Raw genomic sequence first — 20,621 nt, forward strand, 5'->3', positions numbered from 1 at the left:
TCCCCACGAATATGCAGATGTTTCTCTATTAAATTTGTTCTTTTGGCTTCAAATTGTAACACCAACTACACCTGAGTGCAAAGTCATCCTTAACATTACTTCTCCAAAGCTGGACTTCTGCTCCACATTTGTGAACTTTTTCACTGCATGTTAATACGTTTCATTATATGTACTTTGAACCTCACATATGTCAGTTAAGTGAAACAATTTTTGTAAGTCAATACTATCATAAACAAATCTGCAAACAATCTCATACAAAATGTTGTGGTTTTTTTTTTCTTAATTCGTTCTTTTCCTTTAAAACATTTGGTTAAACTTCGTTAAGCAGCCAGGCATCTTGAAATTCCAGAGTGGTCTTCAGACTTTGTTTCTTCTCATAAAGATAAAACTAGATGGACCAGTTTGGCTTGGATTTTACTAATTCACCATTTAGATAGCACTTGCAGTGTGGGAATTAAAGCGACAGGAATATTTAATATACAGAGCTTCTTTCTGTGATTAAAACTGTGCACTCCTTGAACCTCAGGTTTCCAGAGTGAACTCTTGGTTCTCAACCTCCCGTCTCCTCTGACTGCACCCTCAGGACTCATGGTCAGACAGATGCAGGTGGGGTTTCCATCGACCTCATGTGTTTCAAACACTGCTTTTGATACCCATCCAGATACTTGTTACGGTACTGCCTTCAGGACAAATTATGTTCTTCCAAGAATTTCTCTTCAGGGATTCTACTGGGGCTATCAACAGTTACTCATGTCTACACACACAATCATCCATCTGCAACAGGAGCTTTTTGACTTGACAGTCATCTGGATCAGTCTTGTCTCCATGTTGTCAGATGTGAGCCTCCCGAGAGCACGAAGGAGGCATCTCTTCGATCCCCTTTGCCTCGCTGCGCCCGAACACGGTGACTGCTGCTGTGGCTGCTCAGTGGATGAGCCCGTCTCTAGCTCCTTAGATTCAGTTCGATAGTCTTTTAACTAATCTCTTAAAATAGATTTGTTTACTGAGACGTGGATGGAGAGGAGGTGAGGCCCAGCACGCAGGTGTCGGAGGGGCTTCCGAGGTCTCTAGCTAGTGTGAATGGATGGGTGATGAGGCCACTGACAGAACAGAATCCTGACAGAAGCCAGCTGGAGATGACAGAGAACGAGTCCAGCTTATGATGTGAGTCTGAGTTGCTTCTGGGGTTGACAGAGGGGAATATCCAGCAAGCATTAAGGAAATGAAAATAAAAAGATCACAGGATGTATGTGATCTTTGAACACATCAGTTGGACATTGCACAAATATGTTATATGTACTTCAATTATATATATATATATAATGTAATGTGCTGCACATTTGTTAAAACAGCAAGACAGGTTTTATCTGAGCTACTGCAATAGGGGAGAGAAACCTCAGTATGGAACTGGGCAGCGTGGAAACAAAAAGCCTTTGGGCCACACTGAGTCCTGTGCCCTGCAGCGCCTGCAGGACTGTGGTTCTGAAGGGCCCGTGTAAGCAACACACTCCTAGGGCCCAGCCCTGCCGCCTCTCACCCGAATGTCGTCCAGTTAGCACTTCAGCATCAAAGGCTGAAGACATTAGAAAGAACAAGATGCAGATGGAGGAGGGGAGTTTTCATGCACACACAGGAGAGTGGGGGCTTGGAGGATGTGGACAGAAAGGTGGACCCTCCAACCTAGAACAGCATTCCTGGGACGGAGGAGAAGGAGGTGCACACTCATGTCCATCCAGGACAATATTGTAAACAAACTGAGGGGCAGGAGATGTCGCGGGAAGGCCTGTGTGTGCCCAACAGCCGCCGTGATACTGGAGCAGCAGAGAGTGAGGCAGACAATGGCAGCGCCAGAGTTAAGAGTGCTTCTCTTCCAGAATGCTCACTCATCACTATCTACTTTTCACACTCACACCTATTGGAATCAGAGCTCTGGCTTTTGAACGGTGGGCTGTATGAAGAAAACCTCTAGAACAGTCATGGCTGTTGCTCTGCAGGAATGAGCGCAGCCACTCCCAGTGAGCAGCTCTGATGCCACCAGTCCCCTGAGATGGAGGCGGGGGTCCTCAGGCTGCCGTCCCTCCAGGGCCGAGCGCCTCCCTGCACTGTGTGACCCGGGTCCCAGAGCAGCGCCCGGAGCCACGGTGCGGGAGGAGAGCTGCTGAGTAAGGGAGCGGGCGACACAGCAGGGAGTTAGACCCAGTTTACTGCTGATATTGCTGTTCTGTCACATCCACTACCCAGCCTTTACTGGAAATAGGCACACACATCTGCGTCTGTCTTTTAAGAAACACTTTATTGAAACAACACTGCATACAGTGGCGTGTTCCGTTCTGACAAATGCGTTCACTTAAGAAGCCCACGTGGGTGACAGAAGGCGTGTCTGCCACCCCAGAAGGGCCTCTGTCCCTCCCAGACGGCCTGGATGCCATCGATTCCTCCTGTCACAGGCTTGGTTGAATTCTTCTGGAACTTCCTGTAAATTTCTCTTACACGGTGTACTCTTTTCTCTCTGGCTTCTTCCCCTCGGGATAATAATAGTTGAGATCCATCAATGTCACTGCGTGTGGCAGAAGTGAGCGCCTCTATCAGTGAGAAGTGTGCCCTCTGTACACAGCCAGAGGGCCTCCACTATCCTGGGGATGGACTCAGGGCTCACTCTAGTTGTGATTCTGTGACAAAGCTTCTGTGAACATCCCCACGCAAGGCATTCTGTGGACATGTGCCTTCTCTCTCTCAGATGAATATCTGGAAGTGGAATTTTTGAGACACAGGGAAAATATGTGTTCAACTTTTTAAAAAGTGCCAAGCATTTCCATAAACCATTCCACTTTACACCCTATTGGCCTGTTTGAAAGTTATGGCCAAATCCTGACAACACTTGGATTGTCAGTCTTTTTAAGTTACTGGCACTCTAGTGAGTGTTAGACGCATCTCGCTGTGGTTTTAATTGCCTTTCCCTGATGACTGAGGTGTTGAGCAATTCTCCCTTTCACACTGCCCTTCGTATATCTTCTTGAGGTGACTGTTCAATTACTCTGCCCATTTTTGGCTGTTTATATCTTACAATAAATTATATTAGTTCTTTATGGACGTGAATTTGAGCAAACTCCAGGAGATAGTGGATACAGAGGAGCCTGGCATGCTGCAGTCCATGGGGTTCCAGAGTCAGCCATGACTTAGCGACTGAACACCACAGTAATTCTTTATGTTATGCAGACACTAGCTTTTAGTATGATGTGTGTACTGTAAACATTCTTTCCCATTCTGTGACTTGCTTATTGATTTTCCTAATACTGTCTTTTGAAGATAAAAGTTTTTCTCCATTCAGAAAGAAAAATGGTTAACTTATCTCACCCCCAAATTTTCAAAGTATGGTTTCCTTTAAAACAGCTGGAGCATACTGCATCCCACATCTTTGAAAGAAACATGGTACTTCGCTTGTTTTGGAGTAGAGAGTAAATCAGTGTAGTTTCACTTAGGAAGGTTTTCATGTTCATATTTTCTCACCTATCTGAGATGTGTTTCAGCCACCCAGGGCTTATTTATTACAGATGGAATGTTACTTGACATGCCTGGGGACTTGTCACGTGTGGCTCTCCAGATCCAAAAGCAAAGTTTCGGTTCTTTAGTGAAAAGTTGATCATTTTCGTGGTGCCTAGTATATCTCTGTAATCTACAAAAACAGGGTCCTCCCTGGAGAAGACGAGGCTGCTGGACATTTGAAGACCATCCCGCAAAGAAAGGCTGTGGCAGGAGGGCAGGAGGACATCAGACAGGCGGCAGCAGCAGCTTGAGAGTCGGGGTCAAGCCTGAGACACTCCCAGGAAGACACGGGGACGCAGCCCGTGCGCGCAGACCAGGGGCTGAGCGCTACCGGGAAAACCGCGTCAGAGGAAGGCGGCGCTGAGCCCACGGGAGACCAAGCTCCAAGTGTGGAAAACGTCTTTACTGAGTCTTGCATTTCAGAGAGAAAGCTGTACGACCTGCACACGCATCCTGTTATGTTTTTGTAATTTTCCTTTTCTTCCTGCCAATAGTTTGTTTTGTTATCCAGATGGGTAACTACAAATTTAGTACACAGTGATTCAACTTGGAGCTTCTCTCTATAAACAGTTGCTACTGAAATTCAAATGACATGTGACAGGCGTTAATGACCTCGGGGTCGTAGCCAGCGATGTGCCCACGGTGGCTCGAGCCTGCAGGCACCCAGGTCGCTGGGCGGACACCCCTGACCACCGTGCTCCCTGAGAAAGGGAGCAGACATAGAGAAGAGGTGGTCACTCGGACGATAAGAGCACCAATCTAGCAAATACTGGTAATTTAATATGGTTTGGTCTAATAGTACCAGTACCAAGATTGCTACCAGATATCTGGAGGGCTATCCTTTCAAACGTTGAGTTGTCCACGCCCCACTTGAACCCCTCCTTCCAACTGAGGCATCTGTAGGTGTCAGCACGTCCCACAGATGTCATCCTTTCCACTGTTATCCGTCAACCATTTGCAAAACACTAATAATAGAACCTTTATTATGAAAACACCCAGGCACCTTCCTCCCAAAGTCTAAAATCCGAAGTCACTTCTACTAATGAAAAGGAATGCACTCCCACATCTGAAAAGAATGTCTTTAAACAGAATGTCAAAAATGAGCAGAAATTGTTTATTCCAGAATTTGTTTAGACCACCCCCTCTGCGGCAAGGCTTGGGTGGACCACAATCACATTCTTGCTTTGTTGTTTAGAAAGATACGGTATGCCAAAAGTTGTGCAAACCCATGACATATGCCACATAACATGAGTCATTTTATCTTTCAAATACCGAAGAGGAACCTTAATAGCTGTTGTGCGCCAGTTCCAGCCTGTCAATAACCGGCACTGTGACTGGACCAGCCCTTGTGGTTCTCATTATGATTGCAAGACGCTCCTCAGCACTGCTATTGGGAAACTCAAAAACTAGAGGTTCATTACTTATAGAACCTGGAATTGCATGGCACAGCTGGTGCCACACTGCAAGGTCAGGGCACAGAGAGACAGACAGAAGGAGGGAGGGAGAGACGGGTCCTGTGAGGACAAGCCTGTGGTCCTACCTTTCCTGGGGCTCCACTTGGGGCCCTAGGGTTTTCCTGGGCTCCCTCTTTACTGGGGGATTTAAAACATAAGAGCAGGAATTTAAAATGCAGGAAGAGAGAATAAATCAAGTGGTCCAATGACCAGTCACTGAAATCAAACAAGATCTTCCAAATAATGGCACCTCCATGGGGGAGGTAGGCTGGCCCTTTTCCCAGGAAGCCTTCCTTGAATCTGATGCCTGTTTTGAGGTGAGAGTCTTGGCAATCAAAGCTGAAGTCAGGCACTTGCATTACAAAAAAGAACAATCCCACCTGTTAGGCTCAACCCACCCTGTGATACCAAGTCATCAGAATCAACTGTGAGGAGGTGAGGATGAGACCACCCAGGTAGCTTATGCATGAAGTCAGGGGGAGGGGGCACTGCAACTCAGACAGCACGGATCTGAACAGGACTCTAGTCACAACCCTGTCATAACTACACAGACAGGAGTCTGAAATTCGATCTGTAACAGCTGTGCCAAACTTGAAGGGTCCTGCAATAAAACCAAGTCAGTGACCTTGGGGTCCCAAGGAATCTAGTCAAAGATTTGGTGACATTGTAGAACACTTTATTGCCTGGCCGCTTGGTGTAAGTAGGTTTGAACCTGTTCTGAGTTGGTGGGTTGTCTTACCCTCCTAGTCCTGAGAGTAGGTCAGTTCAATCAGAGGCTGTGTCTCTGCAGGAAGTGGCCATGTAGGTGGATTCCTCACATTGGGCCTATGTGCTGCACATATTTGCACAAGGTTTTCGTTAATAAGAAATCAATTTTGAGTAAACTCCGGGAGTTGGTAATGGACAGGGAGACCCGGCGTGCTGCAGTGCACAGGGTCGCAAAGAGTCAGACACGACTGAGCGACTGGAAACAAAGGAAAAACAAGGCTTAGTGACCGGGACAGACAATAGTCCCATTTGTGGAGTGCTAAGGCCGCCAGTCAAGATTTCAGGATGTTGGGTTTGAAGCATCTTCAGATGGAGTGAGGCCTGCAGGGGCAATCTGAGAGCTTCTCTGTTTGCAGCTTGAATGTCTCTGGGATCCTTCTGAGTGACCACACAGCGACAGGCACGGAGCTGCTATGGCAACACGAGCTGCTGTGATTTCTCTAAGTTTATATCAAATTACCCAACTTTAGCTTACATGGCTTCAAGAAAAGGGCATTTTAGTTCTTAATGATTCCAATTTGGAGGGTGGGAGACAAATTGGGAACATAGTTTGGAGAGCTGAGGCCTGAGATTAGAGGAAAAAGGGAGAACTTAGGATCTAGTCCAGTTTACAGGTCCAAACCCAAACCCTCAAACACAGTTAACAGAACTAGAATCTGATGCCCACAACCGCACAGCAAACCTTCTACAGAAGCGTTTTCCTGCTACGATTATCCCCACTTCTACTGAAGAAAACACGGTAAGACTAATTCGTTTACAAATTAAATGTAGCCCCATTTCCACTGAAGAAAACACAGTAAGACTAATTCGTTTACAAGTTAAATGTAGCTTCAACACATTGGCTTGATTATGTATATAAGTACAGCAAGTACTCCAACTGACCGTCTTGTTTCTTTAACGTCTGCTTTGCAGACTCTTCTCACAAGGAATCTCAGATTGAACTTAAAGCCTCTGGAGGCTAGGAACCAAGCCAAGAATTTACCTTTAGACTTTGTCTGTGATACTTACAGATTTGGGTTAATTTCTCTCTTCTCAAGGTCCCCAAAATATCCTGAACTTCCTGTACCTGCCCAGAAGTGACCTCCCTTACCTGATAAGGCTGCCAGGGACCCAGCGAACAAACTATCCGGCTGGTTTTGCAAACTGTCTGATCACATCTGAGTCTGCGCACATTCTCGATACTTTCTAGTCAAAGTTTTGGTAATGAAACAATGTTTCCAATTGTGTCCTGTTATAAGAAGAATGGGTTTCCCAGGTAGCACTAATGGTAAAGAACCCACCTGCCAATGCAGGAGACATAAGAGATTGAGGGTTCGATCCCTGGGGCAGGAAGATCCCCTGGAAGAGGAAACGGCAACCCACCGCAGCATCTTTGCCCGGAGAATCCCAAGGACAGTGGCACCTGGGAGCCCGGTCCCTGGAGTCAGAGGGCCGGGCATGACCGCAGCGACTTGCGCACAAAGAGAAGAGATCCTTGCTCAACGTAACTGAACTGCCATAAAAATAACAATACTCACTGAGTTTTCTAATTCTAGAGGGATCAGGTAGGGAGAAAAAAAGATAAATGTTTCATCTTTGTTCACAAAGTTATACTTTACCAAATCGTTTGTTATAAGTCATAGTTTAAGAGAGGAGATTTCTTCAAATCTGGAAAAATCAGAAGATTAAAGAATCAAAAATTTTCAAACAAAAGTCACAAAATCATAATTGTCCTCATTAGTTCATTCACTCCTATAGTTCCTGACATTGTCACACTTCCTTCCCTGTGACATGGCCATTATGATCCCAGCAGTAGCTTTTCCGAATTTACTTTGTCCTACATTTTCCCTTGATAAATCTCCGTGTCAGTGTTTTTCTTTAAGATATTATTTAGCTATCATTGACATTAAATAATTTAAAGTGTATTTTTCTTAAAGTCACATTTGATATAACTGCAATCAGGACTTTTGGAAAATTTATATAAAATGAAAGCAATATATAACAGAAACTAACATTTAGTATAAAAAGTCATACACAAAACTGTTAAAACAATAGAATCTGGCGCACTGTTGGTGGGAATGCAAAATGGTACAGATGCTTTGAGGGTCCTCAAAAAATTAAGCAAGAATTACCACATGATCCAGCAACTCCACTTCCAGGTGTTTATCCAAAAGAATTGGAAGCAATGTCTTAGACAGCCACTTGGAAGCCGGCATTCACAGCAGGGTGGCTCACAGCAGCTGAAGTGTGGAAGCAACCCCCATGTCCATCGATGGATGGACAAACAAGAAGAATGTGGCCCATCCATGCAACGGAATAGTAGCATTCAGCCCTAAACGGACGAAAGTCCTGGCACCTGCTACAGCACGGTGGGCCTCGAGCTCATCATGCTCAGTAGAACAAGCCAGTTACAGAGAGACGAATGCTGCCTGTTCTACTTACACAAGGTGCCTGGAGGAGTCACGGCATGGTCGTGTGACAGGAATTGGACTGGTGGGTGGCAGAGCTGGGGGACGGCAGGAGTCAGAGTTTAATGGAGACAGGAAGTCAGTTTTGCAAGAGGAGAAGCTCGAGTGGGTGCTGGCGGCAGTTCACATGGCAAACCGTACACTTGAAGATGAAGACAGCGACTCCTGCTCAATGGGTGTCTTATCAGAATTAAGGGTAATATAAAAAGTTAAAAATGAAAATGATGTAGCTGAAATTAAGAATATTAAATAAGATTCCATGAGCTCGCTTGCCCATAGACTGCTTCACTTACTTATTTTAAGTTAGTTTTAAGGTAATTTTAACAAAGAAGAACAATATAGTTACTATAAATGGATTAAAGTATCTGAATAGGTCTGAATGTTTGAAAAATTAAAATTACTTATTCTAAACTTTTGCTCCTTGGAAACTGCAAGAAGAAACGTGTGTATTTCTGGTCAATGAAACTGCAGTAGGGAGCCCAGGAAATCAGCCCCGGGTGTTTCTGAGGAGCAGGGGGAGTCAATCTCCGGGGAGCAGTGGGGGTGGGGGTGGGTGGGGGGCTTGCAGGTTCCTGGTGGAATGGGGAACACTAGAGTTTCCTGGGGCATTTCCCCATGGACGGCCTCTAGTGTTGTTGGGTCCTTGTATCTGGAAGAGTTCTAGAAGCATCCTGACTCTTCTGGGGCTCAAGAAAGGCTTGGTTCTGGGGTCTCTGGAGGCAGGTGCATCTCTGAGGAATCGTGTGAGGGTGACTGGACGCTGTCCCCGCTGGACAGTCCTCCGGTGGTGGGGGGAGCCCAGAAGCCAAGCTGTGTGTGAGGGTGGAGGCCCCAGCAGAGGCTGGCTCACCCAGCAAAGCTGGGGCGCATCCACCAGAAGGCCAGGGCTTAGGACCAGCAGGGCTGTATTCCCACCGACCCAGGGAAGTCTCCCTCTCCCCCTCCGCACCTGACTCTCAGTCCCTTTGTCCCTGTCTCTCTCTCACCCTCCTCTCTCTGCAAAGACTAAATTATGAAAGAAATAAGAGATTATTTTTTATAATCTTTTATTAAAATAGAAGAACATTCTATTTTAACTTGACCAAATTCTGTGCAGAAGTGCTGGACGCCATTTCCATTTTTCCAGGGCAGGGAATCCCCAGCAAGGAGTGGGCAGGCCGCGACTGTGAGGGTGGCTCAGACGGGCGGGTGGTGTAGACACCGCTGGCATCTCTCAGGACGAGGACCCAGACTCAGGCCATGTTCTGGCCCAGGCGGTGCCCAGCCCGTGGGTCAGCATCACTCGGCCTGAAACAGCTGAAGCTTGCCATCCAAGGTGGCTGTGACGAGCTGTGATGGAAATAAAACATGTGTGGCTCCCATCCCCTTTAATTACATGAGAAATCTGTAATTTCTCCTGAGAATCAGCTGATTCTCAGGAGAATCAGCTCATGGGGGACGTTTTCCTTACTGACGTTTTATAGACCACAGAGCAAAAGCGTCTATGTGTACAGCACGCTCTGTGCTTACGCTTGATTAACCCAAACTGCATTCTGGGGCCATTCTAACATTTGTGAGAGCTGTGGTCAGTCAGTCTGTCTACACTACCCAGAGGGGACAGGGCGTCCGGCTCAATGTCCCATGGCCCCAACCAACCACAGAGCTCAGGGACCAGAGGCATCTAGTGGGGGGCCTGAGGTCACTGGGACGAGGCGGCCCGTGGAGGGGACCAGGACACCATGGGCCTGTGCCCCAGCCCTCACCCACTCCTGCCTGGCAGGGGCGGGAGGCGGAGTCAGGACCCAGAACTGGGTGCCTGGCTGCCCCCCGGCACTCTGCTCCTCCCTGGGGCTGTGTTTCCAGGGGCAAATTCAGCAGAGGCCAGCCAGCCTGCGGCCCCCTGCCTGTGGGCTCCAGCTGCCCATAGCCTGGGGTGGGGGTGGGGGTAACAACACAGCCGGAGGCTCAAGTCCAAGGTCAGGGCGCCGCTCCAGCTCTGCTGAGGCCACTTCCCGTCTGGCCGCCGGGGCGCTCACCGTGTGCTCACTGCCCTTCCACCCCTCGTGTGCCTGGGGGCTCCCTTCCTCCTACGAGGCCACCCCCACGGGGGCGGACCCCACCCCGGGGCTCTTTCCAAATTCAGCCACAGCAGGGGCAGGACTTCACCACATGAACTTGGCGGGGTGCTCCCCCTATGCCTGCTTTCCGCTTTCCTTCTCCATCTCCCGACTCTGCGTCCACCCAGCCTGAGCTCGTACGGAAACGACTGCTGTGCTCTGACCGTACCCCAGCCCGTGCCCACATGGTCAGAACTGAGAGGAACTTGGACCAGACCATGCGGGGCCCTGAGCTTCACCAAGAGCACCACCGGGCGCTGGAGCCCCCGTCTCACCGGGACAGCGGTGTGCCCTTTACCAGGCGATTCCAGCAACAGGTGAATGTGGGGGCCAAGCACACGAGCCAGGGTCCCTGCGGAGCCTGAGCAGGGTCCCTGCCAGGAACCACTGCCGGCTGAGAACCTATCCCTGCTCCACGTGGTGCCGTGAGTCCAGGCCACGAGGCTGCGCCAAGCTCACGGCCCCCTCCTGAACTCACGGCCCCCCTCCAGAGCTCACGGCCCCCTCCCAAGGTCACGGCCCCCCTCCCGAGGCCCTGGCTGGCTTCCATGTTCTCATCACATCAGCACAGGCTCATCTCAGACTCCAGCTGTCTCTTTCCCCAAAGAAAGTGGATTTTGTGATTTTAAACAATACAGTGCGGGTGGGGTGGGGGCCTTCCCTGGTGGTCCGGGGCTAAGCCTGCACTCTCAGTAGGAGGCCCTGGGTTCGGTCCCTGTTCAGGGAACGAGATCCCACATGCTGCAACCAAAGATCTCCAGAGTCACAACCAAGACCAGCACAGCCTAAATACACAGATCTTCTAAAATGACACGGGGTGGGACTGCTTTCATCAACCTGATTAGAGAAGAAATGAGTGAAGTGGTTTCCGTGGAAAGGCTGGGTGCTGGCAGCCAGCACAGGAGTCCCCACCCATGACAAGGTCATGTGGGAGAGTTCTGGTGGGCAAGGCGAGCCAGAACTTGAGGGGTGCCCCTCTGGGCCTGCCTGAGCATCTACCCCAAAACCAGAGTCTGTCTGTTTTACTGCTTCATGACTTTCACCAACTCCTCTGACAGTCACGGGGGTCTATCCCTGACCACCTTTTCTCTGAAGGAAATCAACTTAGAGCTCTAGCTAATTAGCCTCCTGGGCATAATAGGAGTGTTTCAATCCAACCCCCTCAGATGGCTCTCTAACTTGCCTGACAGGTTTACCCGGACTCCTACAGCTACACATATGATTGTTTACAGTCTCCCAACCGCGAGAGGCATGGGAAGCTTAAGATATTCAAATAGTATAGAGCCTCTCGGGGAGTTAGAAATTGTCAGAATAGGACTAGTAGAAGATTTCACTGATGAGCCGATGCTTGCTGCCAAGTTTCCACATCCCCTGATTGTATCCTTTGAAGTGTATTAATTAATATAGTTGGTACATAGAAAAAATAAGTAGTGGCCCTGGTGCTAACAACTTTAGACCCTTAAGGTAATAAATTCTTTCCTTTGTTGTATAAACCCACTGCACCTTTGCCCTATAGGAATGCAACTTTATCTAACACCTTCGGAGGATGGCGCCAAACTTTAAAATAATTACTCTTAGAGAAAATAAGTCTTATGGTTGACAAACCTTTGTCAGAGTCATAAAACATTAACAGGCCTTCTGGCCAGAAGATGATGTATATCACCTAAACCATACATATACGATAAGTTTGCAGAAAAGAAAGCCTGATTTTGATAAGGAACAAAGACTGCTGACTTTGCATGATTTCACACCCCCTATTATCCTCTATGTGCAACTTAGGGTATATAAGCCCCTGTTGAAAATAAAGCTACGGGCCTTGTTCACTGAAGCTTGGTCTCCCCATGTCGTTCTTTCTCTCACCTTCTGGCTGAATTCCCATCTGGAGCGTGGAGGCTCGCCAAGCCTACTAATTTTGCCTGGGCTTCTAAGATCTGACCGGGGAGGCCTTAGTGTCTCCTCTCCTTCAGAACAGGAGGACGCCTGCAGCCTACGTGGGTGGCGCAAACTCCTTGTCTTGGAGTTCTATTGGTTTTCCACGTAAACCAAGTTATGCAGCCTCTTTTCTCCACTGAATTTTCTCACTGAGCTATCCCTATCTAACCACTCTTTATATCTCTAATTAACACTTAAGCTATTGTCTCCTGATTGCCGACGCCGTCTCCCCTTCAAATTCCCCGGATCCACTGGGGCTGGGCCCCGGCAGCTGGGGAAGCCCTATCGGTCCATGGCTTGAATATTTTGTCAGTGGAAGCAGATTTCCATGACAGGGGCCAGAGAAACCTGAACAGGTGGGCGCTTCTGAACCTGCTGGGTGAGTGTTCCCTTTGCCAAGTGTCTTGACAGAGTTCTAACGCTAGCAACCTCTGCCTCCTGCAGCCGACGGTCACTCCCCCATGCATCGTGGGTAGGCCTCAGCTCGGGCGTTTCCAGGTGCCCTGCAGTGGCCTTGAATCTGCACTGAAATTCTGTGTTTAATACATTGCTGTGTCTAAGGCCACCTGGGTTTCACAATGTAACTTCAAATCCAAGGAAGGTGTGCTTGTCCTGCTGTGACACCCATCTGTCTGTCAAGTGACATAAAATCTGGATCAGCCCTAGAGCCTTCTCTGCATTCACACCCTGCAGAAGCCGCTGTGCTGGGTCAGTCCCGACCACGCCCCCGGCACCCAGGCCACGGGGCCTCGGCCCCAGCCTCACCCTCCTTCCAGTCCTTCTTCCTGAGTCAGCATGTTTCGTCCTTCAGTATTACGGTCAAGAGTTTGAACAACTCCACCAGCCGTCTCAAGGTCAAGTTGACTTTGATCTTGGCTGCAGTGTTCCTTGTGTTTACAGCCGTATTAACAATGTCCAGTGTGGTGGGGCAGACGGGCCTTCAGAGTTCCCACAGTCACATGGGGTGCGGAAATTACACAAAAACCCTGACACCCCGGCCCTGGAACCAGAGGTGCTTTGGAGATGGTGCTGTGACCCAGCCCCAGGGGTCCCGAGCGACTGGAGCCGAGAATCAAACGGAGGCCCACCCGCAGGGTCTTGGCCCCCTCCTGACAAATGCCCCGTCTTAGCCAGCTCAGGACTTAAAGCACTGAACACTGAACAGTGTACGAACTACCAAAATTGAATTCTCACGGTCTGGAGGCTGGAAGACCAAGGCCTGGTGACTGTAATAACCTGAACTGATGCTGACGGTCAGATCTGGGCCTGAGGATGTGAACTGTTCTAGACGGACAACTTAGCTCTTACTTCAAATAAAAATCTAAAAGAAAAACTTCACATTGGGGCAGAATTACTCTCATTCACAAGTCCCAAAATAAATTCATATTCATGAGCATGTGTCAAATTTATTTTAAAATTTCTCTTGAATTGGATTATATCAGAGACAATGGGATACCACACATATCTGGGATGAAAACAAAACAAAACAAAACTCAGTCTGCAAAACATAGCTACAAATCTCATACCAACAACAACTTAGAACATTAACAATCCTTTCTTAGAACTGATCTTGAAACCATATAAACAATTTTCAGATAGCAGTACCACTGCTATTTCCAGACTCTTGAACCATTAAGAAAAGGGATAAGCAACAAAATCCAGTGGATAAATGTATGAGATCATAATCACCTGAATGTTGTTCAAATTTGGCAGGAATTAACCTCTGAGTGTCTTTTTCCAGTAGTCATGTTGAGAGATGGACCATAAAGAAGGCTGAGCACTGAAAAATTGATGCTTTCAAACTGTGGTGCTGGAGAGGACTCTTGAGAGTCCCTTGGACTGCAATATCAAACAACTCCATCCTAAAGGAAATCAACCCTGAATATTCATTGGAAGGACTGATGCTGAAGTTGAAACTCCAATAGTTTGGCCACCTGATGAGAACTGACTCATCTGAGAAGACCCCGATGCTGGGAAAGAATGAAGGCAGGAGGAGAAGGGGAGGACAGAGGATGAGACGGTTGGATCGCATCACCAACTCGATGGACATGAGTTTGAGCAAACTCTGGGAGATAGTGAAGGACAGGGAGGCCTGGCCTGCTGCAGCCCATGGGGTTGCAGAGAGCTGGACACGACTGAGGACTGAACACCTCTGAATGTCAGGTCCTCCTTGCATGTGGAACATATGCTGAGCTGGACACGATTGAGGACTGAACACCTCTGAATGTCAGGTCCTCCTTGCATGTGGAACATATGCTGCATGAACCCTGGCACCTGCACTGGCCCCTCTGGAGCAAGGTGCCATCAGGGGCCGAAGAGAAAAGAGGTGGCAGGGTGGGTGCAGGGCCTCATGGAAAGCAGAGCTGCAGGAGGACAGTGCCTGACTGAGCTCCAGAGGATGCGTTTTAAAAGACATGCGAACATGAGATGAGTCCCTTTGAAGCCTGGTGGCAAAGTGCAACCCAGAATCAGGGAAAAGAAACACTCCTGATTCATCTGCAAGGACTGTAAAGTGGCCGTGAGAACACAGAGGGGGACACAAATGACTCTCTTGGTTGCCAGGGACAGAAGCCCAATTTGGACTAGCTTAACAGAAAGGCATTCTACTACATGTTACAGGATGTTTGATTTTGCCTGAAGCCGGGGTATTGATTCCTCCAGTGTGTGTTGCAAACCTGAGGGCAGTTAGTGTGAAGGTTGTAATGAGTCTGAGGTTTTCCCACAATGCATAAATATATATAGTCAAGCAGGCAAGAAAATAAGGGCAAAAATGAAAAAAAGACAGATAGTCAGGGTCGTAAGTTCATGAGGCACACTCTCTCAGCCTCAGGAAATTGCTGATTTCTGTTTTTAAAAGGTGAGGGACTTGGGCTTTAATAGTCATGTGGACGCAGAAGGCAAGGGCTTGGGGTCTCGGGAAGGGAGCTGGGACCGAAGACACTGTGTTTAAAGCTGAGTGAAATGTGGACCAGAAAGACCACCCGTATGCCCATGAAGACAAGCCTATCTCAGCTTGAGGTAAGGAAATCACCTCACAAATCCATAACCACAGGACTGCTCTTGCAGTTTTAGCTTATGCTACCTGACGCAGGATGTCCAAGCGAAGATGCTTACAAAAAAAAAAAATGTGGTCTTGGCTGGAAGACCCAGAGCACCCCTCAGGGCAAACCAAGACCCTCTTGAACCATTCCTTTAACTAAAGTCATGCAAGACCCTCAAGGATAAACTCTGATCGTGGTCATCTTTGAAGATTTCCTGTCAAGTAGAACTGGTGGACACAATAACCATCAGAAATGGAATACAAAAACTTTAGACAATAGAGTCATATCATACACAGTCTTTAAGTCAATATGCTTAAAGTGACTGGAAACCTAGTAAGGGTATAAGGCACTGCAGTAAAGACTGTAAGGACTGAGAAGAACCAGAGTGAAAACGTCTTTCCCAAGCACAGGTCACAACACCCTTCTCCTATAACTTACTGTACTTACTTACAGTTTGCCCTTTCAAATTTAAATAGTTAAGTCATTAGATGTATGCATGTTTAAATAGAAAGAGCTTAATTTTTCTCAAAATAGCCAGTTTTTCCTTAAACATTGTACCAAATAATCTATCTTTTCCCCACAGTTCTGTGGAGTCATATTTAATATAAGTTCCCAAATATCTGTGAAATTTCTTATATATTCCTCTGGCTTTATTTCAGTTATTGAGCCAATAACACATTGTTTTCATTTTTATGGTTTTGAAGTATTTCTCATTATCTAATAGGGAAAATATGAAGCTGACTTAGCCTTTTCCCCCCCAATATATGTGTTTTGGAATAAGCTCATTGAGTGGTACTGGAATTTTGATTGAGACTGCAATAAATTGATAAATTAGTGAAGAATTGGCAACCTTATAATCTTAGGCTGTAACTTAAATTATGGAAGGATATAAAATGCTATTTAGATCTTCTATGCAGTTTGTTAGCATTTCTAAATTTTTTCCATGATCATTTTTTTTTCTGATTAAGCTCATAGATATTTTCAAGTGTTATCTGCTATAAAAAGGAAATCTTATTTATAAGTTTTGTTAGTTATTATTGGTGTATTGACCAATGTTACTAGTTATTACATTTAATAACCATGAAAACTCATATTAGTTCTAACAGCTTAATGATTCTACTGTATTAGTTTTTCCAGTTAAGTGAATGAAATAATCTGCAAATACAAGACTTCTGTCTTTCTTTCAAGCCCTTTCACTCTCATTTGCCTTTCCTTGTTTTATAAGCCACCATCTCCAATATTATGTTAAAAGTTGTTGGAGTAGTTGCTCTTGCCATGTGCTTCATCATCAAGAGAATGCTTGCAAAATCTGTCCCTTATGTTTAGTATTTGTTCTGAGTTTTGCCAAATAACCTATACCATTCTTACATTGCTAGAGTTCCTTTTAATCTTAAACAGCAGTGGATATAAATGTTCTTTCTGCATCTACTGAGACAAAATAATTTCTCTTATTCAAGTAGTGAATTAAGACCTTAGACCTTCTAATATGGAACCAATCTTGCATTTGGAGATAAATCTTAATCAAGATGTATTTTTAAGTTCAGAGTGGGATTCAGTGAGTCATGTTTTATTAAGGTTTCACATAGATTTATTCATAACTGAAATGGGTCCATAATCACTTTTTCTTTTATATTCAGCTGGGGATAAAATAATAAATATCATACTTTCATTGTGAAACAAGTGGAATTCTTATACATTCATAGCTGCAGGAAATGCCAAATTGCACAGTCATGTGGAAAATGGTTTGGCAGTTTCTTATAAAGGGTCACAATAAACTGTGGAAAATTCTGAAAGAGATGGGAATACCAGACCACCTGACCTGCCTCTTGAGAAACCTATATGCAGGTCAGGAAGCAACAGTTAGAACTGGACATGGAACAACAGACTGGTTCCAAATAGGAAAAGGAGGACATCAAGGCTGTATATTGTCACCCTGCTTATTTAACTTCTATGCAGAGTACATCATGAGAAACGCTGGGCTGGAGGAAGCACAAGCTGGAATCAAGATTGCCGGGAGAAATATCAATAACCTCAGATATGCAGATGACACCACCCTTATGGCAGAAAGTGAAGAGGAAGTCAAAAGCCTTTTGATGAAAGTGAAAGAGGAGAGTGAAAAAGTTGGCTTAAAGCTCAACATTCAGAAAACGAAGATCATGGCATCTGGTCCCATCACTTCATGGGAAATAGATGGGGAAACAGTGGAAACAGTGTCAGACTTTATTTTTTGGGGCTCCAAAATCACTGCAGTTGGTGATTACAGCCATGAAATTAAAAGACGCTTACTCCTTGGAAGAAAAGTTATGACCAACCTAGATAGCATATTCAAATGCGGAATCATTACTTTGCCAACAAAGACCTGTCTAGTCAGGGCTATGGTTTTTCCAGTGGTCGTGTATGGATATGAGAGTTGGACTGTGAAGAAAGCTGAGTGCCAAAGAATTGATGCTTTTGAACTGTGGTGTTGGAGAAGACTCTTGAGAGTCCCTTGGACTGCAAGGAGATCCAACTAGTCCATTCTAAAGATCAGCCCTGGGTGTTCTTTGGAAGGAATGATGCTAAAGCTGCAACTCCAGTACTTTGGCCGCCTCATGCGAAGAGTTGACTCATTGGAAAAGACTGATGCTGGCAGGGATTGGGGGCAGGAGGAAAAGGGGATGACAGAGGATGAGATGGCTGGATGGCATCACTGACTTGATAGGTGTGAGTTTGAGTGAACTCTGGGAGACGGTGATGGACAGGGAGGCCTGGCATGCTGCGGTTCATGGGGTCACAAAGAATCGGACACGACTGAGCGACTGAACTGAACTGAAGAAAAATAAAAATATATGCTGGCCCAAAGAGCTGTTCATGAATGTTTCTGTAGCTATATTCATAATAGACTAAAACTCAGACAACCAGAATATCCACAACCGACGAATGCATATGCCAAGTGTGATAAGCATACAGTGGAGCCAACTACTGGCAGGTGTAACGATATGAAAAAGTCTCAAAAAGCATTAGGCTAAGTAGAAGAAGCCATACACTAAACACACATGGTACTCTTCAACTGATTTGACTTCCTGAAGAGACACGTAGGGAAGTGTCTGCGTGTCTAGACGTAGTGTCTATGTGTCCACACTGACTTCTGTGTCATCAGCGGCCAGGATGGGAAGGGGGCGCCGACTGCCAAGGGGCTCAGGAGACCTTGAGTGGGAGGAATGTCATTCAACACCGTGTGCTGGGATTTGGGGAGCGAGAGATCCTCTAGGTATTTTAATGCCTGAAACATTAAAAGAGACATATCACACCCTTATGTGCATACAGGGGAGCAAGCCTGCAAAATGGTAACTAACAACCAGCTGTGAAAAAAGCAGGGGTGTCATTCCAGCGGTAACTGAAGAGCACAGGAGAAACAGGCCAGGGCTCTAGTCTCCAAGGGCAGACGTGCGCTCACACTCGGCACACGTGTAACTGTGACTCTTTCTCACGGTGCAGCTGCTGAAGTGCTCAGTGTTTCTGCTCATTACTTTCCCCACGATCATGACCCTCTCACAGCCTCCATGTGCCTCGATATCCCCCGAGGAGACAAGCTTTTCAATGGTTCCTTTTTGTCACTGTTCCCACAAACTCTGAGACTCGTTTCTTCATTCCTTGAGAACCGTCTTCCACGTTTGTGACAAGCGGGGCAAATCACGCTGCCCTGACTACATTTTATTGTGTAAACAGTTATGAAAATAGTTGCTTTTCCCTAGACTCACGTTTCTCTAGAAGCTTCACACTCTCCCTGTTCCCACACGAAGCACATGGCCCGTGGAGGTAGAAGGCGGCAGAGTTTGGGTCTGGGTGCAAGCTGGGTCCGGCGGTGGGGCATGACCCTGGCGCTGTGCCCTCCTAGTGAGGCCGCACAAGCTCGCCTGCCTCGGCATTCCTGTGCAGGCAACAGGGTCATGTGTGATAAGTCACTCAGCTGAGTCCAGCTCTGTGCAACCCTATGGACTGTAGCCTACTAGGCTCCTCTGTCCATGGGATGCTCCAGGTAGGAATTCTGGAGCAGACTGCCGTGCCCTGCTCCAGGGGATCATCCCGACCCAGGGATCGAACCCACATCTCTTAGGTCTCCTGCATTGGCAGGTGGGTTCTCTACCATGAGTGCCACCTGGGAAGCCCAACAGGGACAAGGTTATAGAATCCTGTCCGCCCTGACTGTTCTATCCATCACTGGGGATGAGAACAGCGTCCACGTTGGAGATGCTGAGAACTAGGTATGGCGAATTCTCTTGCTTTAGAATCTAAGTATCACCTCCTCTGGGACAACCAAGACTGTCTCCTACACTTTGGTTCGAATGTGAGAGCTGCTGTGTATATACTGAGCTCCATGTGCAAACTGAAGGGAAGCATTTCAGAGAGAGGGGCACCAGCCTGCAAGCAGCAGGCGAGGCCTGGTCGGACGTTCATACTCAGTCCTCTGCTGACCCGTCAGAAGTCGGATGGGCCCTTCTGGCCTTCAGCTGCTGTGAGAGCTCTGATTACAGGGCCGACTTGCTTGCTGGGGGGCTGAACCCTGTGAGTGAGGTCCTCGGTTGAACCCGGTTGACCTCGGTTGACTGGAACTAGGAGAAAGTGATTAACGAGAATAACCAAACACAAGGCATAACCATCATGCCAATAAAATCCACGTTTCCAGCGTTCTTTTTCCTGCATGGACCCAGCCTAAGACACCACCTCTTCGTGGTCTGCCTGTGTGGCTATCTGCAAACCATCCTTTCACTGGATGTCTTTCCCAAACATAAATAAATCCCCAAACTCAGAGCATCCTTGCAAAAAGAGAAAAAAGAAAAATCATCGCATTTATTCTGAGCAACGAGCATGAGTAAATCTCCCCTTCAATCATGCTTCATAGGTTGGAGTTTTAAGGACAATTAATGAAAAACACCACAAAAGAAGCATGTTTAGTCTAATTTGCTTAAAACTCTTAGATATGAAAATGGTTCTGACAGCCGAACCCTTTCACTTCCAGAGGCCCAAGGTCTGAGCTCTTCAGAAAACCCGGCTCCACCTCCCAGCTGGAAGTGATGGGCCCACAGGAACGCCGAAGGGGAGATCCACCTTCCACGCCCTGTGACGCGGGCAGGGGTGGGGGCGTGTGGCTCATTACCCACACCTGGTAGCACAGACGCCAGGGGAGAGGCCCCAGCTTGTCGCTGGCGTGAGGAGAGGAAGGCGTATCACACTTCAGTCGTGGGCCCTGGGTCCCAGCCCAACTGAAGCCCGGATGTGTCCGCGCCAGGATGAATCAGCCGCCAGGCCCTCCAGCACGGCCACTGCTTGTCTTGGGCTGAAGGGAGCCAGGAGGTGCTT

The 20,621-nt window shown here is 47.2% G+C and overlaps 1 protein-coding gene across 12 annotated transcripts in view; it reads right to left on the minus strand.

Moving 5' to 3' along the window:
• Positions 1–20,621, minus strand: part of WDR27 (WD repeat domain 27) — a 178,087-nt gene that overhangs the window by 23,201 nt on the left and 134,265 nt on the right. For 5 of the 12 annotated variants that reach the window (XM_070796568.1, XM_070796567.1, XM_070796561.1 and 2 more), the window contains one exon: positions 9,242–9,541. The exons of the other annotated variants lie outside the window; for them this stretch is intronic. In XM_070796568.1, the coding sequence (XP_070652669.1) occupies positions 9,491–9,541 (51 nt within the window). In that variant the 3' untranslated portion in view covers positions 9,242–9,490. Of the gene's footprint in view, positions 1–9,241; positions 9,542–20,621 lie in introns of those variants that run through there. 12 annotated transcript variants of the gene reach the window in all.

Source organism: Bos indicus, chromosome 9, assembly GCF_029378745.1.
Source record: "Bos indicus isolate NIAB-ARS_2022 breed Sahiwal x Tharparkar chromosome 9, NIAB-ARS_B.indTharparkar_mat_pri_1.0, whole genome shotgun sequence".
Lineage (NCBI taxonomy): Eukaryota > Metazoa > Chordata > Mammalia > Artiodactyla > Bovidae > Bos > Bos indicus.